The 17,713-nt window shown below is 38.2% G+C and overlaps 1 protein-coding gene across 1 annotated transcript in view; it reads right to left on the reverse strand.

Annotated features, from left to right (window-relative positions):
• NAB1 (NGFI-A binding protein 1) overlaps positions 1-17,713 on the reverse strand; it is a 54,282-nt gene that overhangs the window by 20,155 nt on the left and 16,414 nt on the right. The window contains exons 3-4 of the mRNA XM_075530277.1: positions 9,161-9,294; positions 6,584-6,635 (exon numbers count right to left, since the gene is read on the reverse strand). Of these exons, the coding sequence (XP_075386392.1) occupies positions 6,584-6,635; positions 9,161-9,294 (186 nt within the window). The remainder of the gene's footprint in view (positions 1-6,583; positions 6,636-9,160; positions 9,295-17,713) is intronic.

The following is a 17,713-nucleotide window of genomic DNA, read 5'->3' on the forward strand; positions in this document are numbered from 1 at the left end:
AGAGTAGTTTGAAGGTACTGAAAATATTTGACTTAGAGATAAGACTATTCCCAAGAAGCTGGTCTCTTCTCGCATTATGCTTGGCACGGGGTTTGGGTTTTATGTCTCTCGAGCGTTGTTCCCAGGCACCAGCTGTACAATGCTCTGGGCAATTTATCTTCGTGTCATGTTCTTGGCTGCTGCCATTCATCACAATGCCCCCTTGCTGGTGAGACACTGGGTCTGAGCGCTGGGGAAAATTAAAGACATTGGGTGGGTGCTGTTCGTGACCTAATCTCTCTCATCGCCTTGGTCTCCACCCCCACTCGTCTTCCTCCTGCCCGCCAAGCACCAGCAAGTCGCTTTAAAGACACTGCTTAGCTGTCTCTAAGCTGACTTCTCCAAGCAGATGCTCAGTCCCACATGGGCTTTCTCCTTTCTTCTATGCACACTTTCTATATGAATAGCAGATTGGATTGGTTCTGTTTTTCTGATCCAGGGGGAGGTCGACATCAAATTAGACCAGCCTTTTTTTCAACAAGCTTAGTGATAGTGGAGAATATTCTGCCCCTTTCCTGGCCCTCCTCCCCCTTCCTCACTCCCCTGCCCCCACCCTACTGGAACTACTAGCAGATGTTTCCTCTAAGTCTTTCTTCTTTAAGCCACAGTTCTCTGACTTTTTGGTCTCTATTAAAAACTTCATTCCTTTCATCCAGTTATCTCTGATTGCTTTGCACTCCCAGCCCACACAGGATCAAGAACACTTGTCAAGTCCAATGTTTCTGCCTAGCCTCCAGCTCTTTAGGTGAATGAAGAAAACTTACAGATGAGTTAGGACCAGTAATAGTCCATTTAATCAGCCACCACAGCCAATACGGTGAGTGGTGGCTGGTTGTGCACTGTCATTCACTGTTCAGTATCTGTCCTCCCTTCTTTGATGTTACTTATAACACGGGGAAAAAAGGACAGGACTTTCTTCATGGAACAGGATGTATTCTTAATGAAAAAAAAAGGATATCAACTGAATCTTAAAAAAAAAAAAAAACAACCACTGTGGGGGAGCTAAGTGCCAGGGACGTTGGCTCTTGGTTTTTCTTCTCCTTTAACTGGCTGCGGAGCCAGCTTAAATCCTTTCTGCATGTGAAGGCTTGATAAAGAAACTTAACTTTTCTTGATTTATGTTTGCGTATTTTCCTAATAGATTGCTTTTCGTCATTCTAAACAATAGTAAAGCAAATGGCAATCCCTCACATTTAACTATTTTATAATTTATATTAATTGCTCTACTTGAAATTTCTGTTTGGTTGACTGGGTGAGTGAGTTTCCCTGACTAGAAAATAGCAAGTGCTACTGTTTCCCCTTCTTCAAAATGTACTGTGCACAGTGTGTGCTTCCCAGCTTGCCAGCTGGAGAGAAGGACGAAGGTAAAATCCCAAGTGTTTTTTTCCCTAAGGTGCTTTGTGAATGCTCACTAACACTATGGAGGGTGGTAAGCCTTAGGTATAGTTCAGGACTCAAACCTAGATTTGAAGGCCTGGCTATGTCACTGGCCAGCAATATGGTGACCTGAGCAAGTTACTGAGTCTTTCTGGTTCTCTCATTCTGTGGTTGTACCATGGAGATCAAAGGCGTCTCCATCCAAGGGGAGATGAGGAAGTTTGTGATGATGCATTGCATATGCTAGGAGTGGCCTGACTGATCCAACAAAAAGTAGGTTATTATTTGTTCAATTGCCCAGAGCTAGTTTTAGGGTCTCTGTTTAAAAAACAAACAAACAAACAAACAAACCAACCAACCAACCAACCAACCAACAAACCCATATCAAACTCACTGCTATTGCGTCACGGCTGACTTTCGGTGACCCCTGTGGGTTCCTGAGACTACCTGTTCAGGGGAGTAGGCAGTCTAGTCTTTCTGCCTTGGAGATGCTGGTGGTTTCAAACTGCAGACCATTCGGCTCACAGCCCAACAAGTAACCATTACACCACCAGGGCTATCTGATTTTCAGAAAAGCGGAGAGAAAATTAAAAATACATATTTTAATTTTAGTTCTAAGTAGATTCACGGGAGGGGGGTTATGGTTCCTCAGGTGGGCAAGGCCTCCTCTAGCCTGGACAGGTGAGGGCTACCCTAAACATCACCACCCAAGATAGATGGGGGGTTGAGAAGGTGCGCTCTCAATGTTTCATTGCAAATAGTGGCTTCCTCTAAACCACCCCACCCCCCCGGCCAGGTCAGCAGGCTCTATTTTTCTGTGTCTATCTCAAATATCCTAGGAATGAAAGAAATAAAGTCCAAAGCCTATTTCTGAATGTCTCACGTGCCATGAGGAGCAGTACTTAAGGATAATATATTATCTTAAGTACTTCTAAATAATGAGTACACTGACAATAAGCCCCAGACCCCACATTTCTTCGAGCAACTATCTTCAACGGGGGACAAATTACTAATAAGAGCCTTCTAGGGAAGAAAAAAATTAGACATGTACTTTTAAACTTCATTCCACCGAGCCCTTTGTATAAAGATCAGGAAAACACAGCCTTTGGCAAGAAGACATCGTCCTGCTGAGTTTGAACAAAGCACTTGTTTTATTCGTATATTCTGATGCAAGAAAATTTTTCTCTTTCATGTCTAATTATTTTGATGTTTTTCTGTTTATCTTTTGAGCACTAACATTTCTTTTTGATTACTGTAAAATGTACTCTTCTAAAATGGAAGAAAAATCAGCAATTTCCCACGTACGCTTGTTTTCTGTTTACTGTCAAGGATTTGGCTGGGGTGGGGAAGGAAAAGGAAAAAAACCTGTCTCATTAAATTTTCGATACTTTGTAATGAGCTAATTTTAAGCTGGTTTTTACATGGTTTTCTTTTTTTAATATATAAAATTTGTTTAATAAATTATTGTCATTCAAAATACAGTGCCAGAACACTGTTTTCTCTTAACAAATGTGATGCTGAGCCTTTAAGACTTTTTAAAAAAAATAAGATACAGGTTTAAAGAATTCCCAGCTCTCTGGATGTACTTGGTATTTTGGTTTTGTGTCACTCCTGTGTTCTGACAAACTGGCTTATCATTCATCTATAAAGACTTAATGGTTTCTAACTATTCTGCCTGTGCCCATCTTTATCTAGCCACCTCCAACCTCGTAGCCTTACCTTTTAAAACCCTGTTTTTTCAAAACCTACCTCCAATCATACCTTACCACCAATGGAGTCTTCTCAAGGCAGAAATTCAAATTCTCCCTTTCCCGTGTAGTCACATAGTAGGTAGACAAAAAGCTTTAATACTTCCTGAGTCTACTCCAAAGACTACTATTATTAAAGTGGGATGTGGCATGCATTAGTATTAACAGTACTTAATTATAGGTACAAAGACATATTTCAGATTCCACAGAGTCCCATCACAGAAAATAATGCTCAAAAACACTCTACTGAATACTACTAGTACTACTACTACATGAAGAATTATTATACCAGCAAACAGTATGTTTAAGGGAGTAGCAACCCTTTACCACCAATACTAAGTACTTCGGATCAAATGAAATAGCTAACCAAATCCAGAATCAAATTAATAGCTCCAATATGTCTAATGTAACTGAGTAAGTCCACTGTCACACATAATCTGGACAATGACCGATGCCAATACTGTCCACTTTGCAGAGCACGAGCTCTCTACACAGTGGGTACACACACCTGCAAAACACACTTTTAAGAGATACTACTGATCTGTGATACACAAGTCCTAAAAACACTAAAAATTAAAAAAGGCGACATCAACAAAAAAAGCAAACTACTACTTTAAATTCAAAACCCAAGTTCTTATTTACTTCTGGGTAATAAAATCAGGAGTTTAACGTCTGTCTATTAAAGTATTTAAGAAAATTGGGGGTGATTAATCACTTGTCTTATTTAGAAAGGATTAAAATTGTTAATCACGGGAAAGGAAGCACTGATTATCTTAACTCAGAATCCAGAACTGTTCAAACTTGCTTTGTGAACTAAAGGCAGGCAATATATATATTTATGACTACAATTCAATTATCTCTATCACTGGCATCAGGCAATCCTGGCTCACAGAGACCCTGTAGCATAGGGTGGAAGTGCCTGGGCGGTGCTCTGAGAGCCTAACTCTTTACAGAGCAGAAAGTCTAGTCTTTCTCCCAGGCTCCAGTTGGAGGCTTCAAACTACTGACCTTGCCATGAGCAGCTAAATGCATAACCACTATCCTACCAGGGCTCCTCCAATGATCTCTAGTGGGATATATTTAAGGGGCTGCAAGGGTCACAAAGAATGCTGTAACCCAACATAAAAAGAAACTCAAAAAACACTGTACTGGATACAACAAACAGCTTGCTTCAGTTTCAGATCATGGCCCTTGAGAGGGGCTGGATAATGACCACCTAACCAGCAAAAAGTGCAGCGCTCTCAGAGGTCATGAAACTTATCATGTTAAATTCCAATGTTCAATAGTGATGTCAGAATCTAAACAAAAAGGAAACATGAGCTTTGAACGAGAAAAAAAGGCCAAAACATTATCTCAATAAGGGCCACGGTGGACACAGTATGAGAGAGAAAGAAGCGGATACTAGTCTACCCTCACTGCCGACCACTGGGGAAGCCTTGGGCCTTGGCTGTTTGAAAGCCTCTTCTTGGCAGCGTCTATGTTTACTTGCCTTAATTTTCACAGATAATGAATCCCTGCAAATACTAAATCTAGAAGGGTCCTCCCTTACAGGCTACCTTGTTGGTATAATAATATAAAATACTCTCAGAGCTCTCTAGACTGCCTTTTGGTGTGGCCTTTTAGATACTCTCAACAAGAATCTTTGGATCCTATCTAGGAGATCCACCTCAAAGACAAATCGAATGCCAACAGTGAGAATCTCAATAACAAATACAGGCAGTGTTTTAAAATGTGCTCTCTGGACAAAGCACTTTGTTCTGAGGACCAGTACTTTAGACTCTAGTGTTCAGTAGTTAAAGATGCTTCTCCACAGCCACTCACTATTTCATCCAGATGTTGCTACATGCCGATGAGCTGCCTGAACGAAGCATGAAGGGGGCACCGTTTATGAGGCAGTGATAGAACATTTCAGATATTGATGAAACCCATGAGAGTGGGCCTGAGTGTGACGTGGAGGAAAGGTTGATCCTTTAGAGAGAGGGGTAGGGAAGCCAGGGAGAGGCCGGTTGTTAACGTTGATGATATGTGAAGATTTAGGGAAGGTAAGTGTAAGTCATGAGAAGAGGCAGTGCCTGCTGCAGCACACATGAGCTGGCATGTCCCAGGAATGGAGAGCTGGTCAGTGTGTCTGCAGCTCAGTATGAACAGGGAAGTGCAGCAGCAGATGAAGTTACAGATCTATTGTGTAGCTTAGTTTAGATTTTTATCCCAGGTGCAATGGAAAGCAACTGAAATGGTTTAAGCAAGAAAGAAATTTATGTTTTTAGAAAAGGAACTCTAGCTTTAATGTGAACCAAAGACTACTGTAATACAAACAGATGCCTAGTGAGTGTAAATTGAGATGAAACTTAAGCCTAGGTGACTTGAATAAAGGGATGACTAAGAAACACCAACATCGTCCGCTGCCCAAGAAAAACGTGTCTACTCTGTCCGGGCCTGTCCTGAAAAATACATTCGATCCAAATGAAGAAATAGAAGTTCTTCAAATTTTCTCTGGATGTAAGCATTTCTGCAACAACGGTAAGATCTGCTACATCTAAAGAGTATTAACAAAGGCTCTTCTTCTCAGTTGAGCCCGGCATGTGCATTTTCCTTGCACCACGAGAAGTTGCTTTCTGCTCTCACTCACGTTTGGTCATCACTGGTGGTTAATTCCTAAAGAACAACACTTACAAAATATTCAGTGTGGTCTGAGATTGTTATCTTTCTCCTAAGGGAGTTTTGAAATTATGTTCCTGAACGCATGCCTAAAGGTATTCTATAATAAAAGTACATAAAAGTGGGGCAACAAAATTAAAGTGTCAAAAAAATGGTTTCTGTGGTGACTTCTAAAGAAAAAGTAGAGGTTCTGAACACATTCTACACCACAGAAAGTCCTAACTCCGCTTGACCGGCGCAAGTCTACAATCAGAAGGATGACCTCAACCAGGATCTTCTAACAGAGGCATTGGTTACAAGGAAATCTCTATGTTTTACAGCTACTTTACTGTCATTTCCCTCGGTTATCGAAAACAAAAACCGAACTAAGACTTAGCTGCTTTGGATATATTTGATATAAAATATGCTCTTTGGACAAAATACTTTGTTATAAAGGTATAACTTAACTAGTGAAGAGTTTAAAGTACGTACAAAACATCTCCTTAGAAGTCAACCTTGGATATGATTGCCTATAGATATAATCATTACACTTCCTTCTAAGAACTTTCTTCCTGTCCTAGTTCAAATTCTTTAACTTCTAATAAGTAGCAAGATGTCAATACTGTTTGTAAGATTCTATAATTCATATTTTTCATTTGCTATGGAACCATTCTGTCTTTTCTTCATCTTCTCGTAGTCTAAACTAATAAGACTACATTCTATTTTTAATGATCTTCAAATAGAAATAAGAATTGTCAGCATAAAAAAATACAAAGCCATACCTCCACTTTAATTCTCTTTGGGGATAATTCATCTTTTTCTCCACATTTTGACCTGAAGGGTTGGGAAAAGGAAAAGAAAAATTTGAGAAGGTAATGTTTATTCTAAAGACATGAAAATATTTAACTTCCATGTAACTGGGTATGCAAACAAATATGTAACTCTGATGCAAAACAGAAACAAAAGATAAAGTCATAATGAATGTTAAAACAATGGAAATATGTCTTTTGACCATTTCCAAATTAGAGGAGTATGCAGGCACTATTAATACTGTACGTTTCAACGTAAGAACTCCCCACATAGAAAGAAGGACTCAACGAGCATTTAATTATCACACGAGTAGCAGGGACAAGTATCAAGGAGGGTTGCACTCCGTGATCTTTACGATTCAGTAAGAATGCTTTATGACAAGATCATCACTGAAGTTGAATGCTAAAGGTCATATAAGATTAAAAGACATTCTATCTACCTAAATACAGCTGCATTTGCCCTTCAGCCAGAAATCTCTCTGCTGGGAATCTAGTCCACAGATAGACCAACACATACAGAACAATATATTCCATCAGTTGTAAGGCATGCCATTATTTCAGACACCACCTAGAAATACTACAGCCAATTAAACGATGACAAATTATTAATTCTAAGCTACACCTCGATTTCAGAAATGTTAAACAAAAGTGTGCCCCTGAATCAGCAAAATGGTATGTATAAGGCTGTTTATTGTCATATTATTTGTACCGACAAAAGAATGGAAGAGCTCAAGTCTCTAGCAATTCCCTCTCAATAGAAAAACAAAATTCAACTGACAGCAACTTTACAGGCAGGGCAGAACTGCCCTGTGGTTTCCCCTGAGGGCGTGCCTCTTCTTTCACAGGAGCAGAAAGCCTACTCTTCCTCCCACAGAGCACCTGGTGGTTCCACACCGCTGCCCGTTTGGTCAGTGGACTGATGGGGAACCACTCCGGCACCAGGTCTCCCGACCGATCAATAGGGACCGACTGAGTCATGGTCCAGCCAAACAACATAAAGCGGCTTCAAAAAGCTTGTGGAAAAATTCCATAAACTTTTAATTCCATTCTACACAAAATTTTTGAAGGCCCTCCTACAATACTATGCAGCAGTAAAATTATTTATATATATGAACATGGAAAGGTGCCAAGAAATGTTGGAACAGAATAAAAACAAATATATCAAAATATAAAAGCAAACATAAAATAAAAGCAGGGCAACTGTTGCTTCACTATTAGACTTATGTGCCACCTGATTCTTAAACTACATAATTATATTTTTTGATTTTAAAAAAATCATTTAAATTAGGTACCCAAGAAAAGATTTTTGGATACTGTAGTGGAGAACATGCAAAGTAACTTAATCAGTCCCCGCTTCAAACAAACCCAGCTAATAAACACTCATAAAGCTGTTTTTGCTGCTTGTTCTCACCCTAGTCGACACGATTTGTCCATTTGTAAAGAGCTCCAAAATGTTTGTAGAAAAATGGAATTAAAAGATAACGGAACTTGTACACAAAAAATTTAACGACACCCCTCTCCCCCCTAAGATCTTTTCGGTGAGGCAGAAGCTGCTATGCGTTAGGGAAAGTAACGGTGGTGACATAAAATAATGCCAATAGCAGTGGTTTCCACGCTTGACTGCACAAGGATCGCCTGTGATGCTGTGCCTGCTCAGATGGCAGTGCTCCATCCAGAGACTGCTTTACCAGGGCTGACTGCCAGTCACAACAAGTACCAAGGGCTACTCTAACCTAAGTGATCTTTGAGCTCAGAGAAGCAGTGGCATGCACCGAGATGGCCTCTGGAAATTGTGCTCCCTCTGTAACCCGGTGAACACAGTAAGAATGATGCCAATGTCTAGGACTCAAGGGAGAAGATGAATAAATGTTTACATCAAACTCTGAAACCACTGTAACTTCGCAACATTATTCTTTAAATTTCAAACTGGCTTTTCAAATTCCACTTGCATAGAATAACATTCCCTTAAAAACTAGCCAGCAGCAGTCATTTTATGTATCTAGTTAATCTAGTTAGATTGCAAACACCCTGAAAAAGGAAGCAGGTTCAACAAGTTCACATGTTAAAAAAAAAAAGCAAACAAACAACAACAACAATATCCAAACTCCCTGCTGTGGAGTCAATACCCAATCACAGCGACCCTAGAGGACAGGGTAGAACTGCCCATGTAGGTTTCCAAGACTGTAACTCTTTTAGGGAGTAGAAAAGCCCCTTCTTTCTCCCACATGGCTGGAAGGTTACAAGTGATTCCTTAAGTGTTAATGAGTAAAATATCTCACAATACTTCAACCCAAAGCACACATGTGAGAGAAGAATGTCTAAAAACACCATTGGCTTAATGCTACTGAGCCAGGACACCATTTTTCAAGGAAACAACAACAAAAATCACTGGAAGAATAATGCTTTGAAAAATCACGGCAGTTTTATAGTTTAAAATTATAATCATATTTCTACTTTTTCAGAAATGCTTGATCACATCGATGGAAGGTGTTTCAAACACCATTTCTATAATGCAATTCAAAAATATTGCCAAGTAGTTAGAACACTTACTTGGTAGTCCTGTAAGTGTACTTATAGGTGACTTCCCGAGAAATCTGTCTAGCCAGGGCAAAAAGTTCATCTCTTCTAGTCAACAGGGCCTTATCCTTCACACAGAGCTGGGCAGCTGCTTCATTAACCGTGAGCTGGATATCCAAAATACAGTTTTTGAAAAATGCAAACAATTTCATTTCATCAATATGTAAAATACTTCACTTATGAATATTTTTAAATCATATCATTATATAACAAAATTGGATTTTTAAAAAATCTGCATGGTCTTTATTCATAATGACTCTTCCAATTTCAGAAACAAATCACATCAGCTACATATCTCAAACCCAAGCTAATCAAAATACTCACCTTAGCCTCATTTACTTACCTGCCTTATTTTATTTTTGGAGTTTTTATGACAAAGTAAAAATAAATAGAAAATTATATAAAAAGCCCCATTTCTCAGAATGACCAATACTAGTCACAATTTTGTAAAAATTTTGTTTGATAGATTTTAAAATGGTATCATTATAATTTGCATTTCTTGGATGATGAAACCACAATTTTTTCCTAGTTCTTACTTTTGAAATTTGCTTGCTCAAGGCATTTATTTGCCTGGATGTTCTAATCCACTGTTTTGTCTTCTAATAGGCTTTATAAAATGTTTACTTATTCAGAACACAAGCTTTGCAGAATCTATAGAACCCAAGCCCCTTCCCTAAGCTTGTCATTAGCCTTTTAATGTTACTTTATAATATTTACTTTGAATATCCTGTGTAAAAGCATCTTTCCCATTCTACTTATACAGTAATGTTCTCTTAGTTTAACAGTTCCATTTTCCATTTAGGTCTTTAACAGATCCAGAATGTGGTTTGGCATAGATAACTAATGTACTCCTTCTCAAATTCCCAACTAATATTTTTAATCATTTGTTTTAAGGCAAACTATTTGGCTACTATCAGTGAAGTTAAACAAGAACCACAAGCCTACTATTTAAAAACCTCTAGATGAATATGAAAAGTAGAAAAAATAGTTTTAATCTTATCCTATCCTTCTAAAAAATCACCAATATATCAATTTCTCCTATAAGTGGTTGTAAAAGGTACAGTGGTATTACAGCTAAGAGAAATGAAGCTTAAAAAATATTTCCTGAAAAAAACTAGAATTTTCACATGACAAGCTACAGTGACCTTGAAGGCCTTTATCAAGCTGCTTGTCATTTAGTTTTCTTTTTCATGTGCTCACACATCTAAATTATAAGGAAAGTCTAATTATCAGAAAGTTAACTGAATTGATAACTTTTGAAGATACTAGCTAAACATATCATAGAAAACAGCATAAATGGAAAACAATGTTTTATCATATCACCCTATCAGAAAATTTTAAAAAGTAAACCATAACACATTCCTTGTATTTGCATTCAGGCTACAACAGATGAACAAAGTAGATGATAAACTCTCAGGTTCAACTCAAGGGGCCCTTTGGGAGAAAACTGAGGCAAGAGAAATAAGCCTAGCTCACTGAAGTTAGAATAAGCTGATTCAGGGGCTTCTCCGTCAAAACTGTGTTCTGCTACTGTGATCTAGGTTCCATGTCTCTGGTAACTAATCATTAACAAATTTTAAAAAATGATACAAATGCTCCAAAAACCAGAAATTATTCTCAATCACTCAGCTTCTAAAAAATAATTTTGTTGAAAGTAAAATCAAATAACAAAATATTTTCCTTTGCTAATTTTTTCCTTCACTTCTTTTCATGCCCCAAACAACCAAATTCCATTCTTATCTTCCTGCAAACTATTTCTTTAAGTTCCTTTCTTTCATTTATAACTGGCCTTAAATCTGGACTTAGTAAAACTTCTTCATCCTTAAGAATAGTTTACTGATTCTAAGAAAAACTTATGGGTTCTTAAAATTATAATCATTAACCATCAAATAATTATGACGTTTGATTAAGAACTATTGGCATAAAAACACTGTATGAATGCCATGCAATAGGGAAGCTCATGAGGTAATCGGGATTTCTGTCTCCAACACCTGAGAGGAATAGGTCCCATGCCTGCACCCTAAAAATGGATAAAAGGGTAGTGGGGACCAGTCCATTATCTTAAGTGTACCAATAAGCTGGCAAGAGTAGGGACCAAAATAATGAAGACACTATTTCAAGCAGTAAGCTGATGATAGTGGCTAAACCAGATGAGCTGGTGTATCAATCTTCAGTCAAGAAGAGCTGAGAGCTCTGGGAAGAAAACATGAGGAGCAGCTCTGGGTCCACCAGAGATGAGCAAAGAGGAGCTCAAGGCCCCTCCTTATCAAAGTTGAAATCCTAAAGTGAGGCTGAATTAGAAACACACCTGTACCCTATGGGAATACAAAAACCTTGATGCTGAATGGGACAGAAGAGAAAGTGTCTCTTAAAATTTCACAGACCCCAATTAACCCTTCACAAGAATTTTCAGTGCTAATTCGCACTAAATTGGGTTGATAATTTAATTTTAAGGGGTCCCAGATACATGGTAGAAGATAAAGCAAATAGCCTCTAGAGCAGTGGTCCCATTGCTGCGACCCTTTGATACAGTTCCTCTTGTTGTGGTGACCCCCCCCATCATATAATTAATTTTGTTGCTACTTTATAACTGTCATTTTGCTACTGTTACGAATCGGGCGACCCCTATGAAAGGGTTGTTTGACCCCCAAAGGGGTCGCAACCTATTGGTTGAGAACTCCTGCTCTAGAAGAATCCACACTGTCTTTCCAAGCTTCAAAAACATTTCCATGGGTAAAGTTCCAAAAACTATGAATTCACAAACAGAAATCACAAAACATTCTGTAAAGCAAGCCATCATAAACGAAAACCAGCAAAAAAAATACTAGACAGAAGAATTAGATCCTCAGAAACTTCATTTAAAGAAATAAAACAAACTGAAAATATGACTAAGGAATAAAACAATGAAAATGACCATGAAAATGGAGAATTCAGAGAGAAGAAAGAAACCGGACAGAGATAAAGATGAGAAACAACAGAATAGTCACTGACTTCATACATAATGAAAGCCAAAAGTCAATGTAATTTCAATGTACTAAGAAAAAACAACTGACAATACAGAATTAAATACTCAGATTAGATGTCATTTAAGAATTAGTAAACGATAAAAAATATCTTCCCGTTGTGCGGGGAAGAGTACCATTTGCCACCAGCAGGCAACTTGGAAAGTTCTAACTGATGCACTTCAGGCAGAAGAAAATTAATCTTAGCTGGTTAATTTTAAGGTATAAGGTAGGGAAAGAAATAAATATAAAATAAAATAGTGACCATAAATACAAAATATGAATCATTACAACAAATGTGCATGGACTAAGTATTCTCGTTAGAAAACAAAAAGAAAATTAGGATTGGCTTCTTTAAACACTGGTATTTTACCGGTGTACACACAGACATTTCTAAAACATGATATCAGAAAAGATAAAGGTTGGGAAAAATGTGACAGATAGTTAGAAAAATAGAATTCACATATTGCACTATGAAATAAACCAAATTCTTATCACAACAAACAAAACAGGTTCTTACTTTAAAAAGCTAGGACTGCTACATAATAGAGAAATAGGTAACAGTTATTGAAAGATCAAGCAGGCCAGAAAAAGGAACACAGGAAAGTTTGAATAAACTTGCTGAAAAAGATTATGTACAGAACACTTCACCAACAACTACAGAAGATACTGTTTGTGAGCACTTACTGAACCATAACTAAATCGCAAAAAAACATGCTCTCTGACCAGGATATATTTCTGTTAAAAATCATTAGGAACCTGGCTAGACCAGAGGATGTACACTGGTACACATAGGAACTGGAAACACAGGGAATCCAGGGCGGATGATCCCTTCAGGACCAGTGGTGAGAGTGGCGATACTGGGAGGGTGGGGTGGAAAGGGAGAACTGATTACAGGGATCTACATATAACCTCCTTCCTGGGGGGCGGACAACAGAAAAGTGGGCGAAGGGAGATGTCAGATGGTTTAAGATATGACAAAATAATAATAATTCATAAATTATAAAGGGTTCAAAAGGGAGCAGGAGCGGGGAGGGAGGAAAAAAATGAGCTGATCCCAGGGGCTCAAGTGGAAAGCAAATGCTTTGAGAATGATGATGGCAAGAATTGTACAAATGTGCTTGACACAAATGGATGGATGTATGGATTGTGATAAAAGTTGTATGAGCCCCAATAAAATGATTTTTAAAAAATCATTAGGAAAACTCTTATATTTGAGATGAAGAAACCATACGAATAGTATATGAATCAGGGAAGAAATCATAAATGAAAAGAGCAATAGTTAGAATTTAAAAATAGTAAGATAGCCCGTAACAAAACTCTGGGATAAACTTAAGCTAATATGCAGTGATAATTTATACATTTAAATGATTTTGAATGGCTGGACATTAATAAACTGAAAAGCCACCTAAATTGGAAGAGAATAAAAGAAATTATAAGGAAGCAGAAGTGCACACAATACAAACACATATCCTCTGCATAACTAAAAATATTAACTGAGCCAAATGCCAATTCTTCAAAATGTTAAAGGGTTGGCAAGTTTTTTCGGTTAAAAAAAAAAAGGAACATTGATGTTTCATGAGCAGGTCTGTGTCACAATTGTTCAACTCTGCCAATGTAACATGAAAGTAGACATAATACATAAAACAAATAGGCGTAGATGTATCCCAATAAAAGTTAATTTCTATAATCAGATGACAGCAAACTTCCTCTGAAAACAAGTATTTAAAAAACAAAACAACCCAGAATGGACAGCAGGCCAGACTTGGTCCATGGACTGACTGACTGTAACTTACAGACTCCCCCCCAAAATTAATGAAACAAAAAAATCGCTGAGAAATTTTTTTGGGGGGAGGGAGGATGTGAAATGACAGATGAAACATGCAATCAAAATTAGGCTTTAAAAATGGTAAATAACTGTATGTCAATAAATTTGAAATAGGCAGACTTTAAAAAAATGTAATTTATTAAAACTGACCTAAGAAGAAACAAACTACCTAACCAGTCCTATAACCTACTTTTTAAATCAGAAGATATCCAACATTTTTTCCAAGTAGTCAATGCTGAAATCTGTCCATTTTACACACCCACTTTTTAAAAATCTTAAGGGGTTCATACAACTCTTATCACAATCCCTACATATATCCATTGTATAAAGCACATTTGTACGTTCATTGAGCTCATCATTCTCAAAACATTTGCTTTCCACTTAAGCCCCTGGCATCAGCTCCTCATTTCCCCCCTCCCTTCCCGCTCCCCCCTCCCTCATGAGCCCTTCATAATTTATAAATTATTATTTTGTCATATCTTGCCCTGTCTGACGTCTCCCTTGACCCACTTTTCTGTTGTCCGTCCCCCAGGGAGGAGGTCCCATGTAGATCCTTGTAATCGGTTCCCTCTTTCCAACCCATTCTCCCTCTACCCTGCCAGTATCACCACTCACACCACTGGTCCTGAAGGGATCATCCACCCTGGATTCCCTGTTTCCAGTTCCTATCTGTACCAGTGTACATCCTCTGGTCTAGCCAGATTTGTAAGGTAGAATTCGGATCATCATAGTGGAGGGTGGGGGTTGAGGAAGCATTTAGGAACTAGAGGAAAGTTGTATTTTTCATCGTTGCTATATAGCACCTTGACTGACTCCTCTCCACCCTGAGACCCCTCTGCAAGGGGATCTCGTGGCCGACAAATGGGCTTTGGGTCTCCACTCTGCACTCCCCACCTCATTCACTATGCTATGATTTTTTGTTCTGATGATGCCTTATACCTGATCCCTTCGACACCTCATGATGGCATGGGCTGGTGTGCTTCTTCCATGTGGGCGTTGCTTCTGAACTAGATGGCCACTTGTTTACCTTCAAACTTTTAAGACCACAGACGCTATACCTTTTGATAGCCGGACACCATCAGCTTTCTTCGCCACATTTGCTTATGCACCCATTTGTCTTCAGCGATCATATCATGGAGGTGTGCACCCAATGATAGGATTTTTTTTGCCTGATAACTGATCCCTTCGGCACTTGTGATCACACAGGCTGGTGTGTTCTTCCAATGTGGGCTTTGTTGCTTCTGAGCTAGAAGGCCGCTTGTTTACCCTCAAGCTTTTAAGAACCTAGAAGCTGTGTCTTTTGATAGCCGGGCACCATCAGCTTTTTTCACATTTGCTTATTCACCCGCTTTGTCTTCAGTGGTTGTGTCGGGAAGATCAGCATCATAGAATGCCAATTTAATAGAAGAAAGTATTCTTGCATTGAGTCTACACACCCACTCTTATTTCCTCAACACTGTAATCCACTTAAGCCTGGTGTTACTGCTTCTTCTTTGGGACTTATCTCATCTTAAAAACCTGTCTAACACTCCAGTTCTGGTGACTTCTACTTTGAAAATTAACATTCCTGTTCACTGTACCTCCATCCCTTTGAGTTTCACAAGCTTCTTGGCTAGAAGATGCTATCTGCAATAATATTCTGCAATGCCAAGTTATCTATCTGCTTATAATCTTCAATATTACAAACTCCTATTCCCTACTTTATAGCTTATCTTTCTTCATCCATTCACTGATGAGGGATCTGATGGACACTGCTCATCTAGATGACCACCCACTGTGAACCCAGGTAAGGAGCTATGGTTTATGATGGCAGTGGTTTATGAGCCCTTGTGGTATACTAGCTAACTAGTTAGGTTGCTAACTGCAAGGTCAGCTGCTCCATGCGAAAAACATGCGAATTTCTGCTTCCATAGTGTTAGAAAGGCTGGTTATGAGTTGGGCTGCTAACACCAAGGATCAACAGTTCAAATTTACCATCTTCTACAAGGGAGAAAAATGAGGCTGTCTGCTCCAGTGAAGATTTACAGCCCCAGAAACCCGAAAGAGCAGTTCTCCTCTGTCCTACTGGGCCATTATGAGTGGGCATCGACTCAATAGCAGTGGGTTTGGTTTTTAATCTTTGAACACGACTTTGGAGAGAGAAAATATTCTGACTAGACTTCTTTCTAGAACTGTTTCTGGGTTTGTCTCCTAGTGTCTACCCCACAAGAGCAACCAGTGTGGTTCTAAGCCTCACGCCCCTAGCTGGATAGCCTAGCTCCTATAAACCATGTCTTAGAGTCCGTCTTAGTAAGGTCCATCACTGATTCTTTAGCAAATCAATGTTTTACAATGATTCATCCCATAATTGTTTTATTGTGTATAATTTTGTAAACAAGTATAAAACTACACACACAAATAACTTCAAGAATTATTTGTGAGAGTTGAAAAACTTTTTTGAGGTATAACTTCCTGATTTTCATCCACTCTTGGTTTACAAACAGCTCTGTCTTGAAAGGTTAGAAGAAAAATACCTACAAGGAGCTTTATACGAAGAAAACTTTCAGAAATATTGCTAATAGTAATGACTAAGAATGAATTACTAGTTTCTTTATTCGGAAATTGAGAACTAGTTAACATTCTTTAATCTTTGGTATTTACAAAAACTTTAAATCCTTTTCTGATTTTAAATAGCAAAGTGAAGAAAAAAATCTAAATGATTGTAATTCCTTGGTGTATACTTAATAGTACTTTCTTTTAATTTTCTCAGTATTTCATCATTTCCTTCAAGCTAGTTTGAAGAAAGCTTGATACTTAAACTTGTATCTTAAACTATATTATTGATCAGCTCACATATTTGAATTATAAGTAACAAATGGCTTAAGTGTCAAATATAGAAGCCACATTTTCCAAAGACCCCACCCCCACACCTCAGCCTACTGGCATTCATTTTGAGTGTTCCCTTATTTTGGGAAACCCACAAAGGTCTCATTACTTAAATAGCATCTGTACCTATTTATCTGAAGAGAGAGTCCCACAGCAAAAGGCCAAGTGTCAAGTAATTCTTCAGTGTTTTATTTTTTTGAGTATGGAAAGGAAGAAAATGAAGCTGGGTTTACAAAAGCAATATCTTGAAAATATTTTTTATTTTGACAATACAGCTCTTCTAACTCAATTCTATGTTTAAAAATTAAATAAAAATTGATCTAGTCATGAAACTTAAATTGCCATCAGTTTGGGCCATTATTTTCTATTATTGACAAATACAGTAACTTTTTAAGTGGAGGTCTCCAAGTTCAGGTAGTAAAAAATGTCAAAAGATATCTGAATTATAATACTAAGTAACTGAAAATATATGCAATTTTAAGATATAACTTACGGAACAGCTATCGGGTCACTGCTGACTTACAGCAACCCCTCGGTGTGGGTTTCCGAGACTGTAACTTGTTACAAGCGTAGAAAGCCCAGCCTTTGTCCCGCAGAGATGCTGGTGGTTTCAAACTGCCGACCATCCAATCCAGGTCGCAGCCCAGTAACTACTACACCAGGGCTCATCACATACATACACATCTATGTATCTATATCTCAAACCAGATAAAATCACAAATTTACTATGTCACTATCAATCAATTCTCTGATCTTAAGCTCCAGTATTGACTCTTTATCTATAATAATTTAACTTGAAAATCCGATGGTAAATTGCTTAAAACACGATTT

Source organism: Tenrec ecaudatus, chromosome 13 (assembly GCF_050624435.1).
Source record: "Tenrec ecaudatus isolate mTenEca1 chromosome 13, mTenEca1.hap1, whole genome shotgun sequence".
In the NCBI taxonomy this organism is placed as follows: domain Eukaryota; kingdom Metazoa; phylum Chordata; class Mammalia; order Afrosoricida; family Tenrecidae; genus Tenrec; species Tenrec ecaudatus.